Source organism: Chanos chanos, chromosome 1, assembly GCF_902362185.1.
Source record: "Chanos chanos chromosome 1, fChaCha1.1, whole genome shotgun sequence".
Taxonomy (NCBI): domain Eukaryota; kingdom Metazoa; phylum Chordata; class Actinopteri; order Gonorynchiformes; family Chanidae; genus Chanos; species Chanos chanos.
This window is the reverse complement of record NC_044495.1, coordinates 47,537,154-47,564,495: the sequence shown is the minus strand read 5'-3', so window position 1 is coordinate 47,564,495 and position 27,342 is coordinate 47,537,154. Positions and strand designations below refer to the sequence as shown.

Below are 27,342 nucleotides of genomic sequence, written 5' to 3'. Positions count from 1 at the left end.
GGTCCTTATCCAGTGAAGACCTTCGTCTTTCTGAGGATCTCCACAACCAAGAACCAGTACCTCCACAACCAAGAACCATTACCTCCGCAACCAAGAACCACTACCTCCACAACCAAGAACCATTACCTCCGCAACCAAGAACCACTACCTCCACAACCAAGAACCACTACCTCCACAACCAAGAACCATTACCTCCGCAACCAAGAACCATCACCTCCGCAACCAAGAACCAGTACCTCAGGGCCTTCTGCAGAAGACAGAGATGAAGCTGAGTCATCTGTGTACCAGCTGGTAGTTCATAGATCAACCACCACCCCTCCCAAAAAAAAAAAAAAAAAACCCCAGAGCGCAGGGCTCCAGGTCACAAAAAAAAAACCTCCATTCCCCCCAAAAAACCCCACACAGGCTGGGATGAAGAACGACCTGTTTCCTGATGGCGCTTTTTTCAACTTCACAGAGAACGCTGCATCTGCGGGGGTGAAGAGGTGAAGAGGGATTATGCCATGGCAGCAGAGCGGGTTGGGGTCAGGGGCGGGGGGAGTCCGGGATTGTCGCGGGGTGGGGGGATTACAACCTGAGACGCTGGGACGATTTGTAACAATCAGCTGCCAGGAGAACGATGGAGAACTTGGGAGGCTAATTAATTATACGTCTATGCTTGCCCTCTGTTAACATGGCTGTGATTATTAGCGTCTGGCTGCGCCGTCGTTTGTAGCCGAATCCTCCACGCCACACACTCCAGATCTGTATTGGATATCAGCGGGGAGCAGACAGAGAGGGAACGGCCAGACTAATAAATGATGAAGACCACAGAGTCAGAGAACATGGGGGGGCTCCAGAGACCCTGCCAGGGGAAGACACTGATCCTCCATCACTCTAAGTGTGTGTATGTAAGCATAACAGAAAGATGGAGAGAAAGAAGAAGAAAAAGAGAAAGTGTGTGTATGAGAGTGAGAAAGAGAGAGAAAGAAAGTGTGTGTATGTGTGTGTGAGAGAGAGAGAAAGAAAAAGGGAAAGTGTGTGTGTACATCAAAGAAACACATCTGATTCTTTCCTCTGTTGGGGATTTTTTTGGGGGCCCCAGCAGAACATGACTAAGTCGTGCGGAGATGTTTTAGGGCAGTGTGAGAACTGACTGAGGCTCACTGGAGTCAGAAAAGAGCGATTGAGTGTGTAAGCATGTGTGAAAGACAGATAGGTAGAGAGAGAGAGACACGGACACACACCTTGTAGAAACCTGTGCACTTGTCTATACTAATAATCCCGCATGAGAAATGACAGTAACACCAGACATCTGTCCAGCATGGCTTACATTTCTGCTGAATGCACTCTAATATAGAGAGAACATTTACAGCATTGGTCCATTCATTGTCTCAGACGTACCTTTATCTATAGCATATAGTAACATGAGCAACAACTGGATCAGTGGAGAATGTGGAATTAATATAAAACAAGAAACAATGATAAAAAATATTTAATAATTTTATGTATTGTTTTGCTTCGTTTTGTTTTTTCAAATAAACGGATACACACCTGTAACATTTTTCTGACTTACTGAATGTACATGTTTAAGCATTGTCCTATTTTCAACATTTCTTGCCCTTTCAGAAGGCCCCCCCCCCAAAAAAAACATAACAAAATAAAAACAGCTAAAAACATACTTAACAGGCAAAATTGCAGGCCTTAAACACATCAGAAAAAATTGACACACATACATCTATACATCATAAATAAATATCTAACATTTACAAGCATGTATCATACATCATTGTCATTGTATTTACACGGTTTGAAAATAAAGAAATAAATTAGTTCTAAAATCGGTGCAGATGAAAGTGCTTCTTTTACGCCTTGATTCTGACTTACAACTTACATTCTACACTGATATCTCTCATTCTTCATTTTTTTTCATTTTTTTTTTTTTTTTTTACAATTTATCCGAGAAAAAATCCACTTTGGTTTGCTTGCAAACATAGCATATACATTTTTTTTATATATATAAACTAAAAAAACTGGGATGCAAAAAAGAAAAGAAAAAAAAAAAAGATACATATATAGCAACACAGGGTAATACCCACAGACCACTCTAAGGAAACAGACAAACACATCCAAGCTTCAGAGAGGCCCTTGTTTAGCAGATCAAAGTCTCTCTGCTTGTTTTAAGAGGAAGATCACGTCAGAGTCATCCTCTTTGACACCACAGGAAAAAGAGAGCATGCTGGATCTTAATAACGGGATTATTTCCAACAAATCTTTTTTTTTTTTCCTCATATGAAGGTGTGTATTGAAGGAAAGCGATAGAACGAGATTTGAGCCAGGCCTTGTTAAACAGTATTATAGTATTTGCTTTGAGGAAAGTGGTAAAGAAAGAGTAAACAGAAAGAGAAATAAAGTGAGATTTGACTGGGAGTGAAGTCTGACAAAAAGAACCCCCCCTCCCCTTCTTCCCCCAATTAGAAGAAAAAGCAATGTGCTGGCCCTCTGAATGATATTTCTTTAAAATTACACTCCAAAAAACACAAACCAAACACACACACCCACACTCTTACACCCAGTCTTGTTCTTACACACACACACACACACACACACACTCTGGGCCCTTTGAGTTAAGCCTCCTTCTAAACAGACGGAGGACGCTGTGAAGTCAGCAGCCAGCACAGATAGACACACACACACACACACACACAGAGCCAGCTTTTGAAAGAGAGATCAGAGTTGAGTGTCGGGCATGTGCAGAGGGTTATGAGGGGTGGCACTAGCCCTGGGGGCAGAGAGACAACACCAGTGTGCCCAGTGAAGCGACACGCGCAAAAAAACACCCCCCCCAAAAAAAAAAAAAACAAAAAGAGAGGAGCAGAGAGGGACAAAAAGAAAAAAAAGACCAGAGCGAGAGAAGAGGAGAGAGCCACCTTTCGGGTGAGATTAGCATGTGGCTGGCCCGCGGGCCTAGCGTTTAGTCAGGACAGCATGACATCTACATTAGCTCCGTGGCAATTCCCTATGCCAGGATGACAGGGGGAACGGGGAAGGCTGCGTCCTACACCGGGGGGGGAGGGGGGGGAGCAGGGAAGAGGGGGGGTTGAGTGAGTTTGGACAAGGCTGTTGTGACATTCATAAAACGCTCCCTCCGGGGGCTGAATCAAAGCCACTCATATAACGCTGACGAATCAGCCGCCACCATCACCGCGCCGCCACTGACCGAGGCTCAAAACGACTGGCCCGGAAGTTATTAAATATTAACAAAACACACACACACACACATCTCGTGTGTGTGTAATATGTTTTAACACAGTCTCTCTTCTGCATTTGGAATGATTTTGTCTTTGATATCATTTGAATTTCATATATTTTGTTTTTGTGTGCATGTGTGTTTGTTTCTTTGCATCGTAACTGATTTGTTAAGATAGTAAATTACTTGGACTCACACATACACACACACACACACACACACAATAAAAAAACAATAAAACAAGATAATTTAGACCAAGCATGCATCATTCCTAATATTAAAATAACATTAAAGTAACATTAAAATAATCCTGAAATAACATAGATGGCAATAATATCGTAAGTTTGCTAGCGGCGTTTTCCCGAGGTCACGCGACCGATTTCTCCTCAGCGACACTACACTTCGCCATAAACGGGACACTTTCCCGCCACACGTTTGATGACCACTGCAGAACGGTTGACGAGAGCCTTTTTCGGTCACGACAGTTACTGTCGAGCAAGGCGTAAATTACAGCGTGTAAGCTGCTCTTAACCACTGCCTCTCCCGTCAGTGGGGCTGAGATTTGTGTGTTGTGTGTGTGTATTAGTGACTGATCCTGCTATTTGAGGCTAAAGCTGTTCAGAGCCTGTGAAGTCCCTCTCTTTTTCTCTTTTTTTTTTGGTCTCTCCGTACTCGAAGGACACAGCGGCTTTTAACGTTGTATATCTGCTGCTAGGCCAATGACAAATAGCTCCCATCATAAAACCTCTGCTAAACGTCTCTAAAAGGGGTCACAGGCCTTGTCAGCTTAGCTTACCCCCCCCCCAACCCTCTTAACACAGAAAAGTAAACAAAAATAGCACCCCCACACACACACACAATTCTGATAATTAAAATGGTCCCTTTGTTTCCCTCTACAATGATGATTCTAACACACCCCCAACCAAAAGTCTGTGCGCCATGAACAAAGAGGGGCTGATAAAAGAGAAAACAGGGGGGAAAGTAAGAAAGAAAAGAGAGAGAGAGAGAGAGAGAGAGAGAGAGAGAGAGAGAGAGAGAGAGAGAGAGAGAGAGAGAGAGAGAGAGAGTGTCTTGCTGGTCTGGACCAGTCCACTTCCTCTCCGTGGTATGGTGCTGCTGTGAAAAGCACTTGAGGGAGGAAGAGGACAGCTACCCCGGGTTGGTTTTCTTTCGTTTATTCGGGCTGTGACTCTGATCCACTTTCAGTTCTCGGTACTGCACCTGTTAAAACACACACACACACACACAAACACGCATATTACAGTGAGGACGTGCAGTTTGTAGGCAAACTCACACTCACACACACACACACACACACACACACACACACACACAGTGCAATGAAAGAAGGTCTGGGTGAGAAGAAAACCATCTCAAAGGAAGCCAAGCAAACATGAAGCTTCACTGAACTCTTTAACTGCCTCACTACAGTCTGCATCAGACACAGGTTAATGCCTCATAACTCAGCTAATGCTTCCAAATTGTCTAACAGATCTCTCTTTTAATTATGCAGAATGGATAGAGAAACACTACAGACATCAACACATCAAAATCCTCAAGTCACAGTCGGTCTCTGTATGACCTCAGCTGAAAATGAGACAGCAAGACACTCTCAATGATCTAAATAGATGGGGTTTTTTTTGTTTGTTTGTTTCCTAACCCGGTATTTCTGGATTAACTTCAAAATCCACCACTGCAGTAATGAGCGTGTGGATGTATGTGGCAATCTCTTTAGGACAAAACACGACTAGTCTCAAAAAGATGATTGGCGGCAGCAGTAGTAGAGTGACCAGAACACGACGGGAAAGTCAACTACATCGACTCCACTGGAGTTCCACATCCGCACTCAAGACCTTTTTGTCCTGAAAGGTCATCCAAAGGCCATGGCTGGAGATTTGCTCTGTTGCTTGCATCCACTAAGACACCGCTTTCCTTTTTAAATCGGCTCTCTTCCCCCCTCCCCCGAGAACTGACCATGGTGCCTTTCCTAAAAGCATCCCTAATCCCCTGCGTTGTGTAACCTTTCCTCTCAAATCCCTCATAATCGATGAACACTGGAAAGATGGGTCATTGCACAGAGCCGCTGCAAACAGGGGGGGAATGAAAACCCGTCACTTGTAGAGGGAGAGGTGAGGGTCCAGAAGCGGTTCGGATGCTTTGTGGCTATGGAGTGAATGACTTTGCCCTGCTGGAGGAGTGCAGGAATGAAGGGGACGGCAGGAGATGAAAGGAGAAACCTTAAACGACTACAGCTGATTTAGAGGCCTGGCTGTGCCCCACCAATAAACCCTCATCCGATCACATAAGAGAGAGAGAGAGAGAGAGTGGAGAGAGAGAGAGAGAGAGAGAGAGAGAGAGTGGAGAGAAAGAATCAAAAGAGTGAAAGAAAGAAAGACGATGTATTGAATTAACAGACTGTGGGCTGTGTGGCTGTGAGATATTGCTTACGAGAACTGCTCATGAGATAGAATGAGAGAGAGAGAGGAGAAAGAATGAAAAGAGCAAAAGAAAGAAAGAAAGAAAGAAAGGAAACTATGAGAAAAGGATGTATTGAACCGAAGGAGGCTGGGCTGTGTGGTTGTGAGAGACTGCTCACTGACGCTCCAACTGAGTCAGTTCTGTTTGGTTTGGCCAATTGACAGACAAGCCTAACACATGGATCTAGACAAAACAAACAGGGGAGCATCAACAAAGGGTGTGGAAACAGATGACACACGGTTATTTGATCAGCGGGCGGCCTATCAAACACCAGAGAGGAACCGTTCAGTTTGAAACACCCCAAATCCCATCAGACTAGATTCTAGACCACTACCTCTCTCTGACTCTCTCTCTGTCTCTCTCTTTCTCACACACACGCACACACACACACACACACACATGCAGTGAAGGCAACCGCAGCCACAGTACTAAAGCGTCTCAGCAGATGCAGACAGACACACTCTGACTGACTTTCCCTCAGATCTGGCCGACAGAGGACTCCACGTCATCTCAGGATTTCCCACAGAGATGTGGTCTGTGTTCTGCCAACTCAACAAAAACATCTATCACTAGAGGCTCTGAGAGAGAGAGTGAGAGGGGGAGAGAGAGAGAGAGAGAGAGAGAGAGAGAGAGAAATCATGCCCATTTCACTCTTCCTTCGATAGACCTCTTCATTGAATAGAGTGGGTTTAAAACCACCGCAGTACTGAATTTAAATTTACATCCAAACATGCTGATGTTCCACAAAACCACTCCCTGTGTGTGGTTTCAGCCACCACTTTTCATTACTTGCTTTGCAAAGAATTTAACAGTTTAAAACATCAGAAATCACCCCCCCCCCCCATAACAGCTGAACCAAAGAAGATTTCAACAAATTTTAATAAGCACTACAACAACACAAAACATTGTCATATGTCATACACAAATCATAAAATCAATCAATTCAATTAAACATCTGAGTGCGAAACACATGTGTGACAATCAATTATTAATGCATGTTCAGCATTGATTAGGGTATTACGCAAGATTCATAGCTTCTGAAGTTACCTCTAGAGAATGTCACGTGTCTCCAAAGAGACCATTATCAGAGAGACAGTACAGGATCTAAGGTGAACTAGCTGTAATGGAATCTAACATGATCGGTGAAGCTGACCTAGCTGAAAAACACCAGTTTAACAAAGTTGGACACTGCACCAGCATTCTTAAATGAGTTCACTCTCTTGTCATTTCCTTTCTCTGAACTCCACAGACTGGATAGGGGAGGTACAACTGCTTGGTGACACCCCACCAAGATGCTCTGAGCATTTTCAGTATCTCTTTTTTTAATCAAATATAGACAAGAACAGAAAACACGTACAGACCAGGAAAGAGAACAAGTAAACGAGGACAGGGGAGTGAATTATGTCACAGCCGATCAGATTTGAGTGAAGTCTTTGGAGAAGGAAACTTGGTTCAGGTCATGGAGAGTAACATTTTTAATCAAGCTAAGCTGGAGAGAAGTGTGGGGCACTCACTGACGAGTGCTTTTTTTTCTACAGTCTAAGAAGTTCGTTAACCCCGTGTATTTTTCACCAATTTGAAAAACAAAAAAACGTGTGTGCAGGCATTTCCGCCGTGAACTTGAGAAACCTTGCGTGAACTATGTAAACAAAAAGTTTCAGATCACCGGGAGCAACTCTAATGGAAGTAAAGACGCGGAGAAACAACAATAAAACCTCAGTCAAAGGAACCTCACAGACGGACTGCCAAAGCGCATCACGGGTGCCTTTGACGGCAAACAGGTGACAGCTTCGCCGTCCTGCATGGTGTGATGAGCCATCGCCCCCTTTTAATAACAGAGAGCTGTCCCGCACAAGACGACATCACACAGGGGATGGAAGTGAGAGAGAGAGAAAAAAAGGCAAAAGGAAAACAGACAGGAAGGTAGAAAGAAAATAAGTCAGGAGGAGGATTGGGGGGGGTGGAGTGGGGTGGGGTGGGGGGACTATGGTGAGATAGCAATTTGGAGAAAAAGCGGAGCACAAAGTGAACATCCACAGGGAACACTGTGTGTGTATCTATGTGTGTGTCTATGTGTCTGGTTATGTGTGTCGTGTGTGAGTGTGTGTGTGTGTGTGTCTGGTTATGTGTGTCATGTGTGTGTGTGTGTGTGTGTGGGTGTGGGTGTGCGCGCCTGTGTGTGTGTGCATCTGTGTGAGTTGTGTGCCTGTGTATGTGTGGCTTGCATGTCTTGTGCATGTGTGTGTGTGTCTGTGTTGTGTGCCTGTTTATGTGTATCTTGTGCGCGTGTGTGTGTTTGTGTGTGTGTGTGTCTGTGTTGTGTGTCTGTGTATGTGTATCTTGTGCGCGTGTGTGTGTTTGTGTGTGTGTGTGTGTGTGTCTGTGTTGTGTGCCTGTGTATGTGTATCTTGTGCGTGTGTGTGTGTGTGTCTGTGTGCGTGTGGGTAAAGGCCCCGAGCCTTAGAGAACTCTCTCCACCTTCATTCTTTTCCCTGTATGTTGACAGTCGCGCTGCAAAAACAGGCTTTGAAGTGGTGCGCAGCGGTGGGGGGGTGGCGCAGGGAATGGCTGTGTTTCGCTTAGCGGTGTCAGAAGTCGTCCCGGGACCCGACGCTCCGAGCGCGCACCATTGCCATGCCGACGACGCCGGTTTGAAGCCGCATGGGCGGCAGGCAAATATAAATAAGTAAAAGAAAGGCGAACATTTTTAATGATACTATGCTATGCTGTTTATAGAGGGGAGAAAACGTTCGCCTGCTTCATCTCCGGTGACACCTAACCCAGCATTAGGGGTATTAAACACTCTACATAAAGATAAAGGAAGCCAGAGAGAGACGCCCACAAACGACAGATTCCCGTTTTTACTTCTATTGTTAAGAGAGAGAAAGAAGCGTGTCAAGGTGAAAGCTGGCGCGGAATAGGAAAAAAAAAAGAAAGCGAACGCAGCAAAAGTTTTGAAAACAAGTTTGGAGGCTGTTGGATGTGCACTAATTGCTTGTTTAAAACCGTAAATAGAAGGTGGCTCGTGAAAGCTGCGGAAAGTCGCGGCTTTGATAAGCAGACCTGACAAAGATTCAGCACCCAGACCGAAGCCAGAGGACACACTTACACCTCTTTATCTTTCTTTTTTTTTTTCTTTTCATTTATTTCGCCGGCGAATCGCGGGAAAACTTTCCTCTTTGTTTGTCCTCTTTTCCCTTTTTTCCCTCTTCCTTCTTGCTCTCAGAAATAGATTGCCCTTCTCTCGCACTGCATCATCATCCTGCTATTCTGCAGGAGTTTTTAAATTCTACCATTGGCGGAGGCCGTAATGAAAGGCCTGTGTGTGCTAATTTGCTAGTCGTCCCATTTATGCATGCTAACGACTCCATTGGCTAATGGCATCATAAAGCATGTTCGCGATAGTGCACATGGCTAACAATACCGTGGACGGAAATAGTTTAAGTGCCGGCAGCGGCTGCCCTCGTTTAGAAGACATGAAAGATTCCCTTGAATCTAAAAGGTCATTTAATCACGCATGAAATCAAAACCATTCATCCAGAGGGTATATGTACCGGAGAGGGGGTGAAAAAGCTGCAACAGGAAGGATTCACGTAAAAGCCCAAAAACTTAGCGCGCAGCGAGTGAGTAAGTAACACAGTAGGAAGCGTCTAACATGGGTTTCCAACAGCGAGGTGGGAAACACAGACTAAACCTGAGAGTGCAAAGTTTACTCTGAGGTAGCTGCGAAGAAACACAAGTTTCCCGAGAGTGTTTGTAAAAGTGGCCTGTTAACATGTCTTCTCCTCAGGTCTGAACTGTGTTTGAACATTAAGCTCTCAGTGACCATCAAAAGGCCCAGAGCCCTGCAGGACTTCCCATTCTACAGCCCAAAAACGTTTAATCGTTTACAAACTCTACCTGTGTATGACGCCAGTAAAACACACATCATCAAATCTGTGGAGATTCAGGATACAGATATATGCATGAATGCGTACATGTATGTGCACACACTTACACAGGCATCTGTGCACTACATACAAAAATGGGTACACACTCACTCCCTCCACTCAAACACCGAAACACACACCACAAAGACATACACACACACGCACACACACAGATAGAAGTTTTGTAGTGTACTGTAAGTTACACACCATAGAAATACAAACATACACACAAGAGAAGAGAAGCAGAATCCTCTAATGTGTCCCATAGCCTCTGTGAACTGTCTCTGACGTGTGTGCCCTTTATTTAAGGAGTCTTTAGACTTTTGTCAGTTTTCAGGCACCTCCAAATGATCTGTAAAGAGCCAGTGGCCCAGCTCCACCCCTGCAGAGGGCTACCAGGGGAGCAGACTGCCACTCTGGGTTCTGCTGGCTATGAAAATAGCACCTCATTAGTTATCGGTGGAAAACGCCAGGGCCCTAGAGCGGCCGTAGGACGTGCGCTGGCGTCAGGACGACCCATCGTTCGTGTCTCTGAGGTCCCAGAGCTACCCAGCATTGTCCCTCCTTTACCCCACCCCGGGCTGCCTCTGACCCAGAAAACAGAGCAGAGGTGAGCAGACCGCTGCAGGGGGGTGGGTTGGGAGAACAGAGCGTTCTAGTCTTCTAAAAGCAGAGACCTTGCTCCTCATTACACACTGGGCGAGGTCCACATAAGGTCTTTTTCTCTGGGCCATTCCAGATCCTTTTCAGGTACCGGTTACCACCCCCCGGCCCCCACCCTCCAGTAAGGGTGACCCATAGGTCCAAAGGGGCAAGTGGACAGCCCGCTCGTTAAGGAAGCCTAAAAGCCCCAAAACAAACCCACAAAAAACTGCCTGTCCCTCTGGGCACCAGGTGCACACACACCTCTGCGTTTGCAGTGTCAGGCTTGGCTTGTTTTGGGGAGGGTTTAGGGGGGTTGGAGGAGGGTGTAGGGCAGAGGATGCAGTGGTGAGCGAGAGAGAGAGAGAGAGAGGGCATATAAAAGCCACGAGGGGGTCTGGGGATTACGACCCTGTAAAGATCAAAGGGAGCTACAAGCGTCCAAAGGAGCCAATCAAAGGCAGGCGTGTCGACGCTGATGTGGCAGGGGATTGGACCGGGATCAGAGGCCCGTGGCAGGCCCAGCAGACAGCGCGGTGGGGATTAAGCCAGGCAGAGGAAGCTGGATCACAGACCAGGTCCCGTTTACAAGGCCAAGCATAATTACGGTTTACCGGCTGTACCTAAGCCCTGTACCGAACTGTGGTGTTTACCATGACGACAATAGAGCAGGCCAGTGTGGCTCCTATCACACCGGTAATACAGAGACACAGAGTGGAGGGATTAGGGAATAAGACACTGTAATGACTCAAAGAAAAACACACAGCAGAAAGTTGTCACACACTTCTAAGTATCCACGTGCATTGATTATTGAATTTACAAACAGCATGCTGAGATCTGATGGCCTCAAAATTGCAAAATTAAAAGTTAAACAAAAATAAAATGTGCAAAACATATATGTATCGTATTAATCATAATGAAACACTGACCTGCCCTTTTTTTTTTTTTTTTACAAAAGAAAGCGAGAAAAAGTCAGGCTTAAAGTTCAAGTATAAAGCTTAAAACTTCAAAAAAAAAAAAAAAGTTGAAACATTTTTTTTTCAGCTCTTTGCCTTCTGATGTACCTTGCCTCTCCCCCTGCAGTGATGGGAATAGAATCCCCTGATTCAGCGTGTATGCAGATCAGCCGTACACAACACATACATTAGCCAACAATGAACACAGAGCACCAATCAGCACCCTCCCTACTCTTTCCTATTTTTGGAAATGCCAAGCTGCAGAATGAGGGCTGTATCACTCAGTCAGGGTGACTTTGTTTCACTCTGGACCACACTTAAGACTCAGAAACAAACCCGGCTGTTCACATACAAGATATCCAAGTGTATATGTGAGTGTGTGTGTGTGTGTGTGTGTGTGTGTGTGTTTGTGATAGAGAGACGAGAGAGAGAGAGAGAGAGAGAGAGAAGGAATCTGAAAAGGTATTTCCACACACACTTTTCTTTTTTTTCAAGAGAAACGATATCAAAATTCCACCACGTACCACTTGGACGTCTGAGGGGACTCTGGAGAGGAAGTCCAGCAGTTCGTTGTTGTCGATGGTGTAAGGGTCTCTCAGTTTCTTAGTGAATTTGTTCACCCCTGTGAAGGTAGGGAACAGGGCAGACATTAGTCCTCTGTGACAGGGGGAGGGAGGGGGGCACAGGAGCACTTAAGGGGGTGGGGGGTTTGGGTAACAGGGGAGCTCTAAAGCCACTTCAAGGGTGCCCAGTCAAAACTTTCTCAGTACTCTCATCCTTTCCCCTCCAGTGAAGGTCTATCTGCCGTGACGTACACACAAGTGGCCGACTCAGGGGCCTTTGAGAAGAGCCGCTTATGCTGACTGAACCGCGTGACAAAGGAGCAGACGGGCTGCTAGCTAGCACTCGCTTTCAACTCAGCACCACATGATTGGCAACCTCTCCCTCGCTGTGAGAGAGGTGTGTGTGTCCGCAGTTTACAGATTACATTTTTGGTGATTGTACTTTGGAGCAGTATCTTATGTCCTGAATTAACACGTGGCGGATAATGTGCTCTAATACAGCACTATCATATCTCTGGTATTTGACATAAAATCAAAGAGAGGTTTATCAGTGGACTCACCCCAGGCCAGGACTATGTATCTGAGGGGAATGAAGTAAACAAGGATAGTGGCCACACACAGTGCTACGATGGCCAACCAACTCAGGAAAGGCACAGTCCAGTTAAAAGTGCTGCATGTATGAGAAAGAGAGAGAGAAAAAAAGATAAAGAGAAAAGGTAAAGAGAGAGGAATCTACAGCAGCAAAACCTGTGGTTAAGATACAATTGATACATATTTATCTGGACAAACTCTATATTTTTCTTTAACTTTAAACATGAGTTAATAGTTTGGTGTATTTGTGTGTCTCTGTATGTGTATATGTGTGTACACTTGTGTTTTTGTGGGTATGCATATTTTACGTGTGTGTGTGTGTGTATGTGCGTAAGTTTTGTGCGTGTGTGTGTGTGTGTGTGTGTGTGCGCGCGCCCATTGCTGCAGTGGAGGACTAAGTGAGATATAACAGAGGTTGGCAGACTGCAGGCTCTTTGGTTTTGTGTACTGCGTTGGCACGGACATGCTAGAAGTGCCGGCTTGGGCACTGATGAAAATGAAAAAGAGAGAAAGAGAGAGAAAAGAAACACTCACTTTTTTATCCTCTCTCCGTATGATGCCACCTCATCCAAGGCATTCTGTACACTTATACACACATCCTGAATAGCATAGAGCTTATTCATAAAGCCCTTCCTCTCAGAGTCCTGAGAGAGAGAGAGAGAGAGAGAGAGAGAGAGAGAGAGAGAGAGAGAGAGAGAGAGAGAGAAATAGGGGCTGGGCACATGTATTTTCTCCAAACTGAGGGATAAAAGCAGCATCAAAGACTTGGAGAAGAATCAGGCTTTTTCTTTCTCAACAAACACAACATCTGCAATAAAGACATTTGAAGTTGGCAGGATAAATGATCTCATTCTTATGAAACAAAGACACAAAGAATGTCTACACAGGCAGCTCAATCAAACAAACTTCATCTCTCTCTCTCTCGGCTCGTTTCTGAGAGGGGGGAAGTTTAAATAACAATGACATCGCCGTGGCCTTCATCATCATCATCATCATCGTCATCGTCGTCATCATCATCATCATCATCAGTGACAAGACAAGCTCATGTTATTCAACTTTTGATGGCCTTTTGAAGACCAAAAACACTGGGCATAGAAAAACAGATACCAAATGTCCCACTTCCAAAACCCCAAGCCTCAGCAGAGCGGAGAAGTCATGCAACAACAAGAGGCTTTAACAAATGCTAGTGACTGAAAGTGTACACACAGTGAGACAAGAAACAGTTTCAGTGTGGACAAGTGATGACAGAGAAACACATAAACACACACACACACACACACAAACACATACACACACCCACAACCTCCAAAAGCTTTCCCCATACCAGACATTTTCTTTCAGAATTACTTAATTGTTTAATCATCTCTGTTTCTGACGATGAACTGACCTCAAAATACTGCCTTGATTTTCTTGCTGCCTGGTGGAGAAAAACAGCCCATCCTGATCCCAAGAAAGCAGTTAAGGGGACCGTGGCCAGGGTCTTTCATGTCACATTAATTCTCAGCTGTCGCCAACGGTCACAGTCGTCATACCAACGGCACTACTGGCCAGCTGTACTGGCAGTTGGCCATGCTAGGCAGCGTGTAGCATGAAGAGATATGGTGGATAACTTCGCATGTATCAGCGGAGTTGTGTGATAACCTCACTCACCCAGACCGATGTTGTTGCCATATAAAGGAGAACTGTTTGCCAACTGGTTCTTGGAGAACTTCATTGGTAATTGGTTATGGAAAATCAGGGGAAAAGTATTTGTTTTTTTTTAAAAAAAAAGAAAAGACAAAGAGCCAGCAGGGAAAATAAAGAAGAAAATAGAAATAAAAGCGTTTTTTTTTTTTCTCTCGATGGTAAGTCTAACCATGACCTAAACAAATGATCTGGCAACACTTGAGAGGAGAAAAAGGGAGAAAGGCAAAAACAAACACTAAACAGAGCTGAACACACAGGCCCAAAGTGAGTGACAGGTTGGGGGTTGCCATATACATTTTACTCTGCAAGCTACGAACGCTGCCTGTCTCCTCTCACTTTAAACATCCAGACCTCGTCTGCTGGGGTACCTATCTCACGCCGTGCACTGCCCAGTCCAATCTGGCAACCCAACAGACAGCAGAGCCTCAGCGGGAACCACAGCAACACTGCTGCCATAGTGAACAAAGCATTCTACACAACAGTAGCCCTAACAAAGCTTCTACATAGCATCCAGCTCCTCAGCCTCTGGATCAAACCGGTATTAACACACCAGAGGAGGACCAGTTCACAGTAAAATATATAAAAAGGCACAGGAGAATGGGTGAATGCAAGTTAAAAACTAATTAAGGTACACTTTATGGATTCCCCTCTGTATTTAACCCATACTATGGTAGTGCCTATGGTAGGAACACTCAAATATCCCTAAGGAAGCTACACCACTATACCGCAGCTAATTTTGAAATCTGTGAGTGTCTCACAGTGCAGAAGATCATCCTACACCTGGGATATGGGGTTCGAATCCCAGCTCTGACACTCTTCATGCAGCCAGGGATGGATTGGGACATAACTAGTAAATGCAAATGTAGGTAAATGCAAAAATAATGTAAAGAAGCTAGGTCATAATTATTTCAAAATAAAAGTCCAACAATAACTTGTTTGGAATTGTAAGGTACACAAAGGTGATTGGCATTACTCACTGTTGCCTCACAGATTGATACATTACATGTTTTGTAGGAAATAACTAAATGGTCCATTCTGCCTCTTAGACACACACACACACACACAAGCAACCTCTAAATTCTTCCTGTTGGATCTTATATTTGAAAAATGAACCCCCCCTGGTCTGGCCAGCAAAACCCTTCTGTGAAAAAGCCACACAAGACAAATAGATACAATTAGACAGTGTTCCTGGGTTATTTTTCTTTGCAAATATTTTACAAGACTCTCTTTTCTTCCAACCCCTTGTCTTCTTTCTGTGCGCATCTGGACTAGATTACCGATTAAAACAAAGCAATGTGGGCCATTGTACAAAGGCCTCTCCTTTCTGCCCAGACTCTGAGGAGAGTGACCGGAGAACAGAGAGGATAGAATGTGAAAGGACCGGTTGAGGGGGTGTCAGAGGTCTCCCCCCTCGCCTAAACCATTACCACATGCGTCTCGGAGCGCAAGTTAACTCCTTCACAAAGTCAGTGAAGGTGGGCAGCAGCCTGGAAAAACACGAACATGGGGAGTTGCTTGTTTGTACTTGTGTCTCTGCAGCTGAGGTGTTTTTGTCTTTTTCCTTTTTTATTTTTTTTTGGGGGGGATGGGGTGGGGGGTGGCTAGCTACCTGTGGCTCAGAGCTCACCTGTAGAGACCCTTGAGCGGTGACCCTTGCAGGCCTGCACAGCTGTCATCTGCTTGTGTTAATACCTCATATGGATATGAGATTGCCTAAGATTATCTGTTCATATTCTAAAACTGATGCAGGGAAGGGACCTGCCACTGAAAATGGTATGAACAGAGGGATGAAGGACACCTACAATAACACAGCTTAAAATGAGAGCGAACTGTTCAAAATTTTCTCTCAAAGCACAGCCTGAAATTTTAACGGGGGAAAAAAAACAGGAGAACAATGTGTGTTCCTTTTTCATTTAGCACTCGTGGCTCTGGCTTATTCAGAACAAATTTGCTGTTATACATTTATTTGTCAGCTCCAAGTATGAGCACTCCAGAATAGTCCAGGGTAAGTGTTGATTCAAAATAAATCTCTGTGAATCATCCACATTATGACCTAGAAACTACAAAAATCTTTATATATTCTAACATGAGCGTTTGAGATGATGCAAATAGCTTTAATTCAGTTCGTTCCATGGTAATGCATAGTAAGTGTCTGGGGCTGAGTCCAGTAGTGATGAGAGGAAAGTGAAGTAATTACGTTGTGTGAAAGACAAACACTGTCTGCCGCGACCACGTCAAGTCACCATTAAGCTGCTCCTTAGGCTTCTAACGCTAACACAACAGCACAGACAAGATCGGGCACATCCGCCCAGCAAGAGCCCATAGTCAGGCTATTCACACCTTCCATCACAGCAGACAGGGTCACCACGACTAACGACGGGAACAGCGTGTTGGGGGAGAAGTAATGAGATCGGGACGACTCGGGGGAGACGATTCGGGAAACGGAGAACCTTGTCCGTTAGCGGCTAGGAGCACAATACCTGACAATAACTGACGGAGAGGTCGTTCTAACGTTTTGAAAGGAAGGTACTACTGCGTCTGGAGTCAGACTTTCTGTTGACTTCAGTGAAGCTGAAGATTCTATTTGACACCCGTGTTCCTTCTATGACATTACGATCCTCTGTTTTCTTTTATTCTCCTAACTCAGCAGTGAGATGAGGGCTTGACGGTGTCTCATGGGAGCCAAACTTCATTTACACCAAAAGCAAGAGGATGGACCCCCAGCTGCGCATAATCCACACCCCAGCCCCACTCTGTGCCATACAGAGCGAGAGAGAGTGAAAGAGAAAAGAGAGAGAGAGAGAGAGAGAGAGAGAGAGCGAGAGCATGTCTCTTTAATCTAGCCTCGCTCAGAAGGTACCAGGAACAAAAAAAGACAGAGATAAGATAGACATCAAGAGGAAAATGAAAATCATTTCACCCCAAGCCGACCGCCTCCCCCGGACACTAGCATTACCCTTTGGTAAAGGATGAAGAGGTGAATTCTCTCATTTCCAGCCAAGGCACAGTTTCCCCAGACAGCGGGGGAGCAGAGAGCAGTGTCACACCAGAAAAAAAAAAAAGCAAATCTGCCTCCAGCCTCAAATGTCAATAAGTTATAAAACCACGAGGTAAAGAGGTTCTGTAACATCACCACATACCAGGACGACACAAAAAGAAAAGAAAAAAAAAACCTTTTTGAAAATGCATGAGTGTATTAATTTTCTAAAAGCAGATGAGTAGAAGGTTATGTTTTATAAATGGGACAGGGGCGTTAAGAGATGATCACAGGAGCGGATTTGTTGATGCCATCACTGGGGTCTTTGGAGTTCTTAACGAAGGTTCATTAAAACTGCAGTTTAATTAGCTCAGAGGTGTGTGTCGCATTCCAGTTAAATGAGAACTCCCCTGTCAACTCATATAATCTAGAGAATAGCTCCTCTAAATAACAGAAGCCAAGCATTATTTAAATCCCACACAAAACAAACAGTACATTATTTTACATCAGAGGAAAAAAAAAACACCCTGAAATATGACTGCTAATTTTTTGAAGATTACGGCAAATCTTCACTACACTTTCTTTCATTAACTCTCAGCTAATAGGAAACCACTGAGAAGTCATGTTTTTTCTAAAACTGCAATTAATTTTATAAAGAGGCAAAACGAGGAGTACTTACAAAACTATCACTTTATACCCAGTGCTACAGATGTCCCTACAACACACAAGTCTGACATGTTCCTGTATCTTCACCACACAACTGCTACAGATTCTGGAAAAACATATGTCCAAGACTCTCCCTGTCTATGCCCACTGTAAACATCTGAAGCAGCTATTTGACACAATTAACAGGAGTTGTGAGGACACATGAAATGAAACAGCTGGTCGGAATCTTGGTACCTTCTGTATGTTAAAGAAAAAAGAAAAACAACACTGCCATAGAGAATACTGACACAGTCATTATACTGAGTTAGCAGACAGACTCCTGCTTTCCCTTTCCCACATTAATATAGAGTGGAGAAGGTCCCTGTCTTGGCTGGGGAGTCACTCACTATCCCAAAACTTTGCTTTGACCAGCTTCAGATGACACTGTGCACTTGGAACATCTCCAACTTGCCATAAAAAGGCAGATGTTTCATTCTGTAGCTAGAGCTTTTAATAACTAATTTAATTTTTCTTCTTCTTCTTCTTCTTCTTCAGCACTGATCCTTGAGCAAATAGAGAGAGAGGTACTCCTCTCTGTTTTTGTGACCACACACATATGACTGTCTGTTCACCTTGTAGTGTCAATCTGAACACATTGTTCCCACAACATCTCAGGCTCTCTCTCTCTCAGACACACAAAAAGACCTGTATTATGAAGACACAAACAGGTCTCTCCATAAAGCCAAAGTCAAACTCTGATGGGCACTGTTTGGGGTTAAGGCCATCCCCACCCAACACATACAGACACACATACACACACACATACTCCCGTGGTGCTGGTCGTTGTGACGCGTAGATAAATTGACATCATAAGCGTTTGCCCAGAACAAACTTTATTCTTGGCCTGACCTCTGCCACCCGGGGTTCTCTGCTAAAATAAAAAAAAAAAAATCCCAACAAAAACAAAAAAACCCAACCAAAACCCCACCCCTTACCGCATTAGTGCCGCCGTTGGCCTGATGGAGTGGTTCTGGTGGGGAGGTGGTGGTGGAGGTTTTCACCCTCCCCATCAGTGCTCCCTGGGCCTCCTCTCCCCCACGGGCAAGCCACTCCATCAGACTCAAGGTCGGCCTGATAGTTGCCCCTGTTTCCCCCCTCTGACAGTGCCCCCGACCCTCCCTGTCTCACACCGGTGCATGTACACCCCCTTATCCCCCCCCCAAAATGTATGCTCTCCTTGCCCTGTCCTCTCTGGAGTCCCTGTGGACCACCTGCTGATGAATGGAGTGCAATTAGTCTCATCCTTTCCCCTGGCCTGGATTTCTCTCCCTCTCTCCCGATTCTCTCCATCTCTCGCAAAACAAGGCCGTCAGACCGTTCGGCAGCCTCTCCGTCACACAGACAGACACACACACACACACACACACTGCACAGGGACACCGAGACCCCATCAGGCTGTCTGCTGTGAACACATGAGTGCTGGAGTCTTTGTGTAGTGCTCTGTTCCAGGGAGAGGTGTTTGTGTTTTTCCCCTGTCCACATTAAATTTGCTCTGATAAATCGACATTTTTATGAAAATAAGGACCCGTTCCTTGTTATATTAATGTACTAACAGAAAAGTGTGCTAGTTCGATATATCACTCAGCTCTTTAAAGCTGTAAGACAGCTGTGATATTGTGAGTGTAAAGATTCCTCCTAAAGGAGAAAATGCATCAGAGATATCACTCATTACTCATAAATAACTCCTGTTAAAAGGTAATTTTGCTTCTGGGATGATTGGCTCAGGTGTAAGCTGCTTTGTTCATAAACTGGATTACATATCCCAGGGTTAGGGGCCAATTCTGAATTGAGAACTAATGGTTCATTCCAATTTAGTCCTTGGAATCTGAATTGGAGTTGGAATGGACATCAAACTGGACTGAAACTGAAGTAAGATTACCGAACTGGAAAATGTAATTCAATTCAAATTAATTGAGGGGAGAGATGTTATCTACAATAACCACATTTTTGAATTATATTTAAATGACAGACCATCAAATGAAATGACATTTATTTAGACATTTACATGATTGGAATGATTTATTAACACATTTAAGTTATATTAATATGTTATATTATATGAAGTTTATTAATAATTATTAATCTATTTGTAACTACACTAAATAGTTTGTTCAGAGGTTCCCTTCAGGAATGTCTTTCTTGTGTTCCAGTCAGTCATCCAAAACAGCCAAACTGTCATCTGCATCCATGCTATAGATCTCCATGAATATTTATGGAATTCAGTTGAACTTTCTGCAACTCCAGTTGTCAAAAACTGCAGAGATCTGGTTCTGTAACTCAGTGGTTTTTCCCAAATCCAATTACAATTCTTCACTGGAATTAGAATTGAAAAATTCATTCATGAACTAATGCCATCCCTAACAGATTGGCTCCCTGACTCGCAGCGGAAGTTGTGGTTGGATGTCTGCCAAATTTACCCGAATCTCTCAATACAGCTTTCTGACTAGACTTCGACACAGCCCAACTTCCTACATTCCTACATTCAGAGACAGCTCCACATCTTAATGAATAAAAGCTGTTTTATTTAACTGCACTTAATTGCAGTTGGATGAAGGAGTGCCAAGACATGACAGAGGGTAGCTTTACTGTTAATGTTAGTTTAAGTGTTTGTGTTCACAAAAAACAGGGGACATTTTCAGAGATAACGGTGTGAGCTCACTCCAGAATCCTGCCAAAGTTAATCTAATCCTTCATGCCAAGGTTAATCCATTCCTTCATGTCTACTAAATCCAAAACCAACACAGAATTGTCACATCAATCAAAATCCACAACCAAACTCCCAATCAGCCCTTACTATGAAAATTAACATGCTTGGCACCTCACTGATCTGACCAATGAGAAAACCAAATGTGACTTTTATCATTAGTACTGGTTATTTGACTGGATAATGGGAAATGTAGTCAAGGGTTCCATAGCAGGTGTTCTCAACAGGTTCCTCATCATTGGACATCTGCAGTCCACAGGCAGGTTCTCCGAAGAGCAGAGAAGGTTAGAAGTGAATGACGCAAGACAGAGTGAAAGACGCAGAAAAAATTAAGAAGAAAAGAAAAGGAAAAAATGGACCAACACAAAAGCCCTTTGCGTGCGGAGACAGACGATGAGTCACGTAACGCGACACACGGAGACGAAGTGGGGAGTGGGTTGGGGGGGGCGGGGCTAAACTTACCACCATCACGCGAATCCACTCAAAGTGCCAAGAAGCCAAAATATCCTCAAGGACTTGGTTGTCCCACAGTCTGGCATCACCTGAGTGAGCAGGTCCCGGGACCTTGTGGACCAGAATAGAGCGACATCTTTTCAACCAAAGCTACAAAAGCAAAGGGTTAACACAGAACCTGTGGAGGGACATGGGCCGAATCTAGTGGGACAGTGAGAGACATAAAGGGGGGGGGGGGCAGCAAAAGAAAGCCTCATCTCATGCAAAAGAAAAAAAAAGAGAACAATTAGGCGTGTTTTTTTATCCTGTGCACAGAAAGACAATATTCTGAACCTGATTTTAAGGGTGTGTGTGTTTTTCCCTCCTTTTCTGTTTTTGTTTCTCTTATTAGCCAAACATGATTAAAATGCAGTCCCTATGAGCATCTCCAAAAAAAAAAAAAAAAAAGAAAAGAAAAAGAAAAAAAGAAAGAAAGAATGGGGAAAAAAGACAGAAGAAAGTGAGGCAAAAAAAAGTCAAAAAGCATCTTTTACAGCGTGAAGCTTTTCATCTTTCAGAGAGGCGAGGAAGAAAAGAACTTGAAGCAATGGCAACTTTCTCTCTCTCTCTGTCTCTCTCTCTCTCTCTCTCTCTCTCTCTCTCTCTCCTCAGCGCTTGAAAAAAAAAATCTTGTTACCTGAGGACATGCGTAGCGAATCACAAGCTCAATAGCCCCAGAACAAGTTTTTTCAGTCACAGTTTTGAAAGTATTCTAAATAATCCCTGGCGTGCTCTTTAGACCAATTATACAGCAGCACACAGCTATCGCCAAAATCAGTCCAATCCCTCAGCTAAGACTGGCACCGCGCCTCCATATGCTATCTACAGATAAGCCTAGTTCTAATGCTAGATTCCAACTGACATAATTGTGCTTCAATAGGGATCAGATTTTTTAGCATTTCACGGTGCAGAAAGGTTAGCCGTGCTTTCCTCCCTAATAGAGCCCAGATAAAAAGAGGGAGAGAGAGAGAGAGACAGAGAGAGAGAGACAGAGAGAGAGAAACTGTGAAATGAGTTGTTGTAGCACCCAGGGGTCATGCAAACGAGTGTGTTTCGCCGAGGCACCTCAGGCACCGTGGTTACGATGCAGAGGTGGTTAATACCCAGAATGCACCTGTCATGGCCTCGATAATAGCCACGCTCCTATCAGACAGAGCCAGCTGCTACGGTAACCTCATTAGATCCCTGACTACCAATAGATGCAAGATTAGACACATTCCTCATCTCTCTCTCTCTCTCTCTTTTTTTCTTTTTACTGATAGCATCTTATTTCGCTTGGCAGAATGGGAGAACCGTTGTATGATATTTTATGCATTTTTTAAAAACAACAAATAAAATTACCTCAGAAACAAACCGCCTTTTTATAGCCCAACAACGTGCCAAGAAATTCTCACTTTGTGCTCTGGGTTTATCTGGAAATACAGAGGGTGCATTCTCACTTTCTCCATTTCTCACTCACTCTCGATTTAGCCATATCAAATCATCACAATGCGGCTTTGTCTTTTTTTTCCCCCTAAACTTCTTTAAGCGGCAAAGGAGGTAAACCAAACAGTAGCATATGACAGAGGCAGGAACAGACAAGCACCACACACATGCGGCATGCACAGAACATCTGTTTGACATGGAAAAAGGCATGTGTAAGCCTGCTAGCGCTACATGATCGCTGTGTGCACGTGTGTGTGTGTGTGTGTGTGTGAGAGAGAGAGTATGCATGTGTATCTCTCTCTTTCTGTGTGTGTGTGTCTCTCTCTCTGTTTCTATGTGTGTGTGTGTGTGTGTGTGTGTGTGTGTGTGTGTGTGTGTGTGTGTATGTGTGTGGGTGTGGGTATGCGTGCGTGTGCATCTCTCTCTCTCTTTCTGTGTGTGTGTGTATGCGTGTGTGTTGCTCTCTCATTCTGTGTGTGTGTGTGTGTCTTATCTAAAGCGACTCATCCTGCAGCACTGTGAGTGTTACTCCAGTGCCCAGCCATGCGTGTCTGGATAATCTCCACTCTCCTTCACCCTCTCTCCCCTCTGGGACACACACACACACACACACACACACACACACTATCAACTCGCCAGACACTGATACAGATACACAGCCCTGTGGGTGATTCCCCTCACACGGAACATGATTGTGCACAACACCAGACTGCTTCATTGAGCCAGCGCCTCAGCAGGGCCATCAGATAAAACTCCGCTCACGGCTCAAACAGAGGATGTGAAAACTGCATTGCTGCAGCCAGGGGAAAGGCTTTTTCCAAGTCTTTACAAAAAAAACACCAAAAAAAAAAACAAACCCTGACAACTTCATCAACTTAAACCGTTAGCTCTAAACATTAGCCCCTAAAGAAGTAGTCTGTAAAATGAATCATTCTGTGTAAAGAAGCATAAGGGTAAACGAAGTAACGGGAGACAGGTCTGCAATTAAACCCCTGTTCCTGTACAGTTTCAAAAGGTAAAGGTAAATTCTGAATTTTTTTTTTTTAATAAGCAAGGAGTTCTTGCTGACAAATTGCGACACTACCTCAGCTGTGAGGACATGGCTACCTCATCAGTTTGACGGCCAGTGAACATTGTAGACTAGAGCTCCCATTCCATAACCCTGAGATGCTACGTGGCTATTGGCTGAGCTGACGGAACGGCAGGGCGTGGCACGCTTGTTAACACGTCTACGATCGCTCTGTTTCTGTCTCCCATGCCGGTGGGTTGCCGTCTGTGCGGTGGAGCAGGTGTTGATCTATTTTTCGGATTATTTGGGTCCGTGAGGGAAATACCAAGACGTCCACAGATCACAGGGACTGAGAGACAGAGACGGATCCCGAGGCAAAAGCATGTTTAACACGAGTGAGGAGGGGAGATCAGTGCGCACACACACACACACATGCTGTTCATGAGTTTGAGGTTTCAGACAAGAGTGCAGCCCATTCTCACTGACATTCTCAGTCACAAACTCGTCACAGAAACAACAAGTGGGGGAACGTATTAATTTGGTGTACTAATATATCTTCACCAGTTATCAAAATATGACATAGGCTACAATGACATCTTCTCATCAGCGAGGGTCTAGACTACTTCAATGTTACCCGACTAAAGTCCCACATCACGTAACTGTCTGCATGTCCCAATTATGACCACATATATGAACTATAAAAGTATAAAAGTACAAGGCGGGAAAATGTGGAAAAGGTGGGAAAAAATCACCTGTGTCAGTTCACTGCTGTGGCAATGGGATAAAAAAAAACAAAAAAAACAATGCCACTCACAGCTGCCCCTTAGTGAGAGTGTAACAAACAACACACTCCATTCTCTATCAACATGCCTCCCACACACACACACACGCCGCCTCCCCTCCACCAGGTGCCTGCCTAAGTTTCTACCCTCTGAGCCATCTCCATCAATTGGCCTTGACTTGAGACTTTCATTGAGACTAAGTGACTAACATCCAGAGCTCGGTGGAGAGAGACACTTCTGACAAAGGCTCCGACAATCCGCTAAGTGAAAACACGTGTCGAGGCTCAGGCCCAGTCTGCCAGGGGTTCCTCTGTCCAATGCAAAACAGGTGCTCCACTTTTCTGGCCATGTAATACCCCCCTTCAGCCCTCCCAACCAAAGGTTAGCCAGCTAATAGCTGGACTGGCAGAGCCAAGAGCTCCACACCCGGCCAGGGGTGGGGGGGTGGGGGGGGGGGGGGGGTGAGCGAGGCGGAGGGGGCGGAGGGGGGTGAGGGGGGGTGGAGGGTGGGGTTGAACATCTGGGACTTATTGCACATACTTGCAACATATGTTTCAGGTTCAATTAAAATGAGACCTTAGCACATTTATTCATCTTTTTTTCTTTCTTTTTCTTCCTCTTCTTCTTCTTCTTTTTCTTCTTCTCTCCAAACTTTCATCCAGTAAAAGAAAAAAAGTGTGTGGGGGGGGCTCGCACTGACCTGACCTTAATATTTTACCATCTGAACAAACAGAAGAAGTAATGAGAAAGTGAGGTCACCCCACACTACCTGAGAGAGACTAGAGAGGGAAAAAGAACCGGGGGCATGGGGGGTGGGGGGGTTGTATGAGTGGGGTGCAAAAGACTAATTTGCTCAGTCTCAGGACTCCACTTATTGTGAACTTAACTGAAGAATGAAGGGGGTGAGGAGGGAAAAAAAAGGATAGAGAGTGAAAAGGAGGAAAGGGGAATAATGAAGAAAAATACATCTTTCCAACATCTTTCCAACATCTGAAATGAATCACTAGCAATGGGAAGAGGCAGGCTCAGGAATAATGTCGGATCGGGAGGAATTTTGTTGTTGGAACTGGTAAACTGTTAACGTTCATGGTTAGTTTACGGCGTGAAGCGCTCAGTGTAGCATGAAGTGACAATCCTTTTAATTGGTGTCATAATCTTGGGGCAAAACACATACACTACTGCAGACAACACATTTTAACATAATAGTCAAAAATATCCATATTAATCTTTTTAGAATTTTTTTTTAATGTCTCCCCTGCTCAAAAGTAACAAAAGAAAGACAGCAAGACAGGAAGAGAGAGAGAGAGAGAGAGAGAGAGAGAGAGAGAGAGTGAGAGAGAATAAAAAAACAGAAGGACGCACTACAATCAGTCTGTTCTATAGTTTCATCAAGTTTTCTCTTAACGTGCTCTGCACTGTATGCAGGTTGCGGTGTCTGACAGTCAAATTAAGACTTTGTCAAACTGCCTGTTGTCGTCTAATGAGACCAAAGCATTCTAGTACAAGTCTGCGTCTCCTCTCTTCCAGAGAGCTGTGAAAGACATCTCTGCTCAAGTCTCTATGAGCAGCTGAGAGTAAACACAAATTTCTGCCTTAACCTTGTATTTAAACTTTTCTTCCATTTAAATTCAACCTCTCTGTTTTGTCGTTTCAACGCTAACACCTTTCAAGACCCCAGGGAAAAAACCCGAAGCGCCCGAAGACAACTCTGTTTGCGTATTTGTAAGACAGATTGTTTTTTGGGGGGTAAGAAAAACAGTGACTCATAGGTACAGAGGAAGTTCTAGGCTGTGGAGACCATCGCTGCCAGGCACGGCACTTTGTGGGGGTGAAACTGCACATCAATTCGAGGAGTGCTCAGAGAATCAAGAGCCAAGCAAGACCAGGTTCTACAGCACAGAAGAGCAAAGCAGAACGCTACAGAACTGACAGAACACCAAAAACACTGCCGAGTGAGAAATAATCCCCAAATTATCTGATCATGTCTGAATTTATTTAAGGTGCCTGAACATAGGTGTATAATTTGCATATGGAAATATAATTTGTGTCATTTGGAATGTGGCAGTTCCAGCCAAAATTAGAGGACAGGGATGTTTTACATTATTATGACAGAGGTTTTGTCCACATATGAGCATAATTGTACATATCATAATTCAGCAAATGTCTCTGAACTCTGCCTGAGACGGCACGTGTGTGTGGGTGTATATTAGCACTGATTACCTTGTCATCTTTGTCAAAGTCTTCATCTTCATCCTCCAGGAGGTCCTCAACAGCTGCCTACAGAGAGACAGAGAGACAGAGAGAGAGAGAGAGGGAGAGAGAGCGAGAGAGAGAGAGAGAGAGAGAGGAGGGGGAGATAGAGAGGGGGAGAGGGAGAGAGAGTGAGAGAGAGAGAGAGAGAGAGAGACAGAGAGAGAGGGAGAGGGAGTGACTGTGAAATGGGTTGTCGTAGTACCCAGGGGTCATGCAAATCAGGTAAAACCAAATGTGAATCAATCTCATTTAATTTCATTTGTAAATTCAGAAGAATTCCCACAAACAAAACAAAAAAGGGTTTCTTCTAAAAAAGAAAAACCCTCTAATCTCATCCTAGTTTCTCAGTGCATCAGTTTTGTGTCCCGTTGTCTGTAGGGACAAAAGTTTTGGAGAGCGCCTGAAGCAAAGGGAGGTCGTTGACACAGAACGCTCACTATGTGCTTCAGCGGACCAAAACCTCAGACACAATGACTGTTTGCTCTCCTTCGAGATTTCCCATTTCACCCAGAGAAAACAGAGAATCATGTGCCCATGACCCCACAACAAACTGTCAACCACTCAATTTTCCTCCAAAAATGCACACAAAAAACACACTGACAGACCAAAGAAATCTGAACACACAAAGACAAAGAAAGAGAGAGAGAGAGAGAGAGAGAGAAAGAAAGAAAGAAAGAAAGAAAGAAAAAGAAAGAAAGAAAGAAGTACTAAAGTGGTGTGCCAAAAAGGTTACTATTTGGGAATTGAGAAGGGTGTTTGGTTAGGTGGTAATGTTCACAGCATCTACACAAATTCATCTTTAGTCACGCCAAACCTGATTTTCTGAGAGAGCTGTTGAACTGAAAGTCATATAGTTCAGCATACACATGCACATCCCTAAGGCTGCTGTGTTGAGGTGTTTTTCCCTGTCCAAACTCAGAA

The 27,342-nt window shown here is 44.4% G+C and overlaps 1 protein-coding gene across 1 annotated transcript in view; it reads right to left on the bottom strand.

Moving 5' to 3' along the window:
- Positions 1–4,378: 4,378 nt before the first annotated feature.
- The window catches only part of mctp1a (multiple C2 domains, transmembrane 1a), a 137,037-nt gene continuing 114,073 nt past the window's right edge, over positions 4,379–27,342 (bottom strand). Inside the window, exons 17-22 of the mRNA XM_030780967.1 lie at positions 26,389–26,445; positions 20,923–21,024; positions 12,923–13,032; positions 12,358–12,467; positions 11,759–11,856; positions 4,379–4,450 (exon numbers count right to left, since the gene is read on the bottom strand). Of these exons, the coding sequence (XP_030636827.1) occupies positions 4,379–4,450; positions 11,759–11,856; positions 12,358–12,467; positions 12,923–13,032; positions 20,923–21,024; positions 26,389–26,445 (549 nt within the window). The remainder of the gene's footprint in view (positions 4,451–11,758; positions 11,857–12,357; positions 12,468–12,922; positions 13,033–20,922; positions 21,025–26,388; positions 26,446–27,342) is intronic.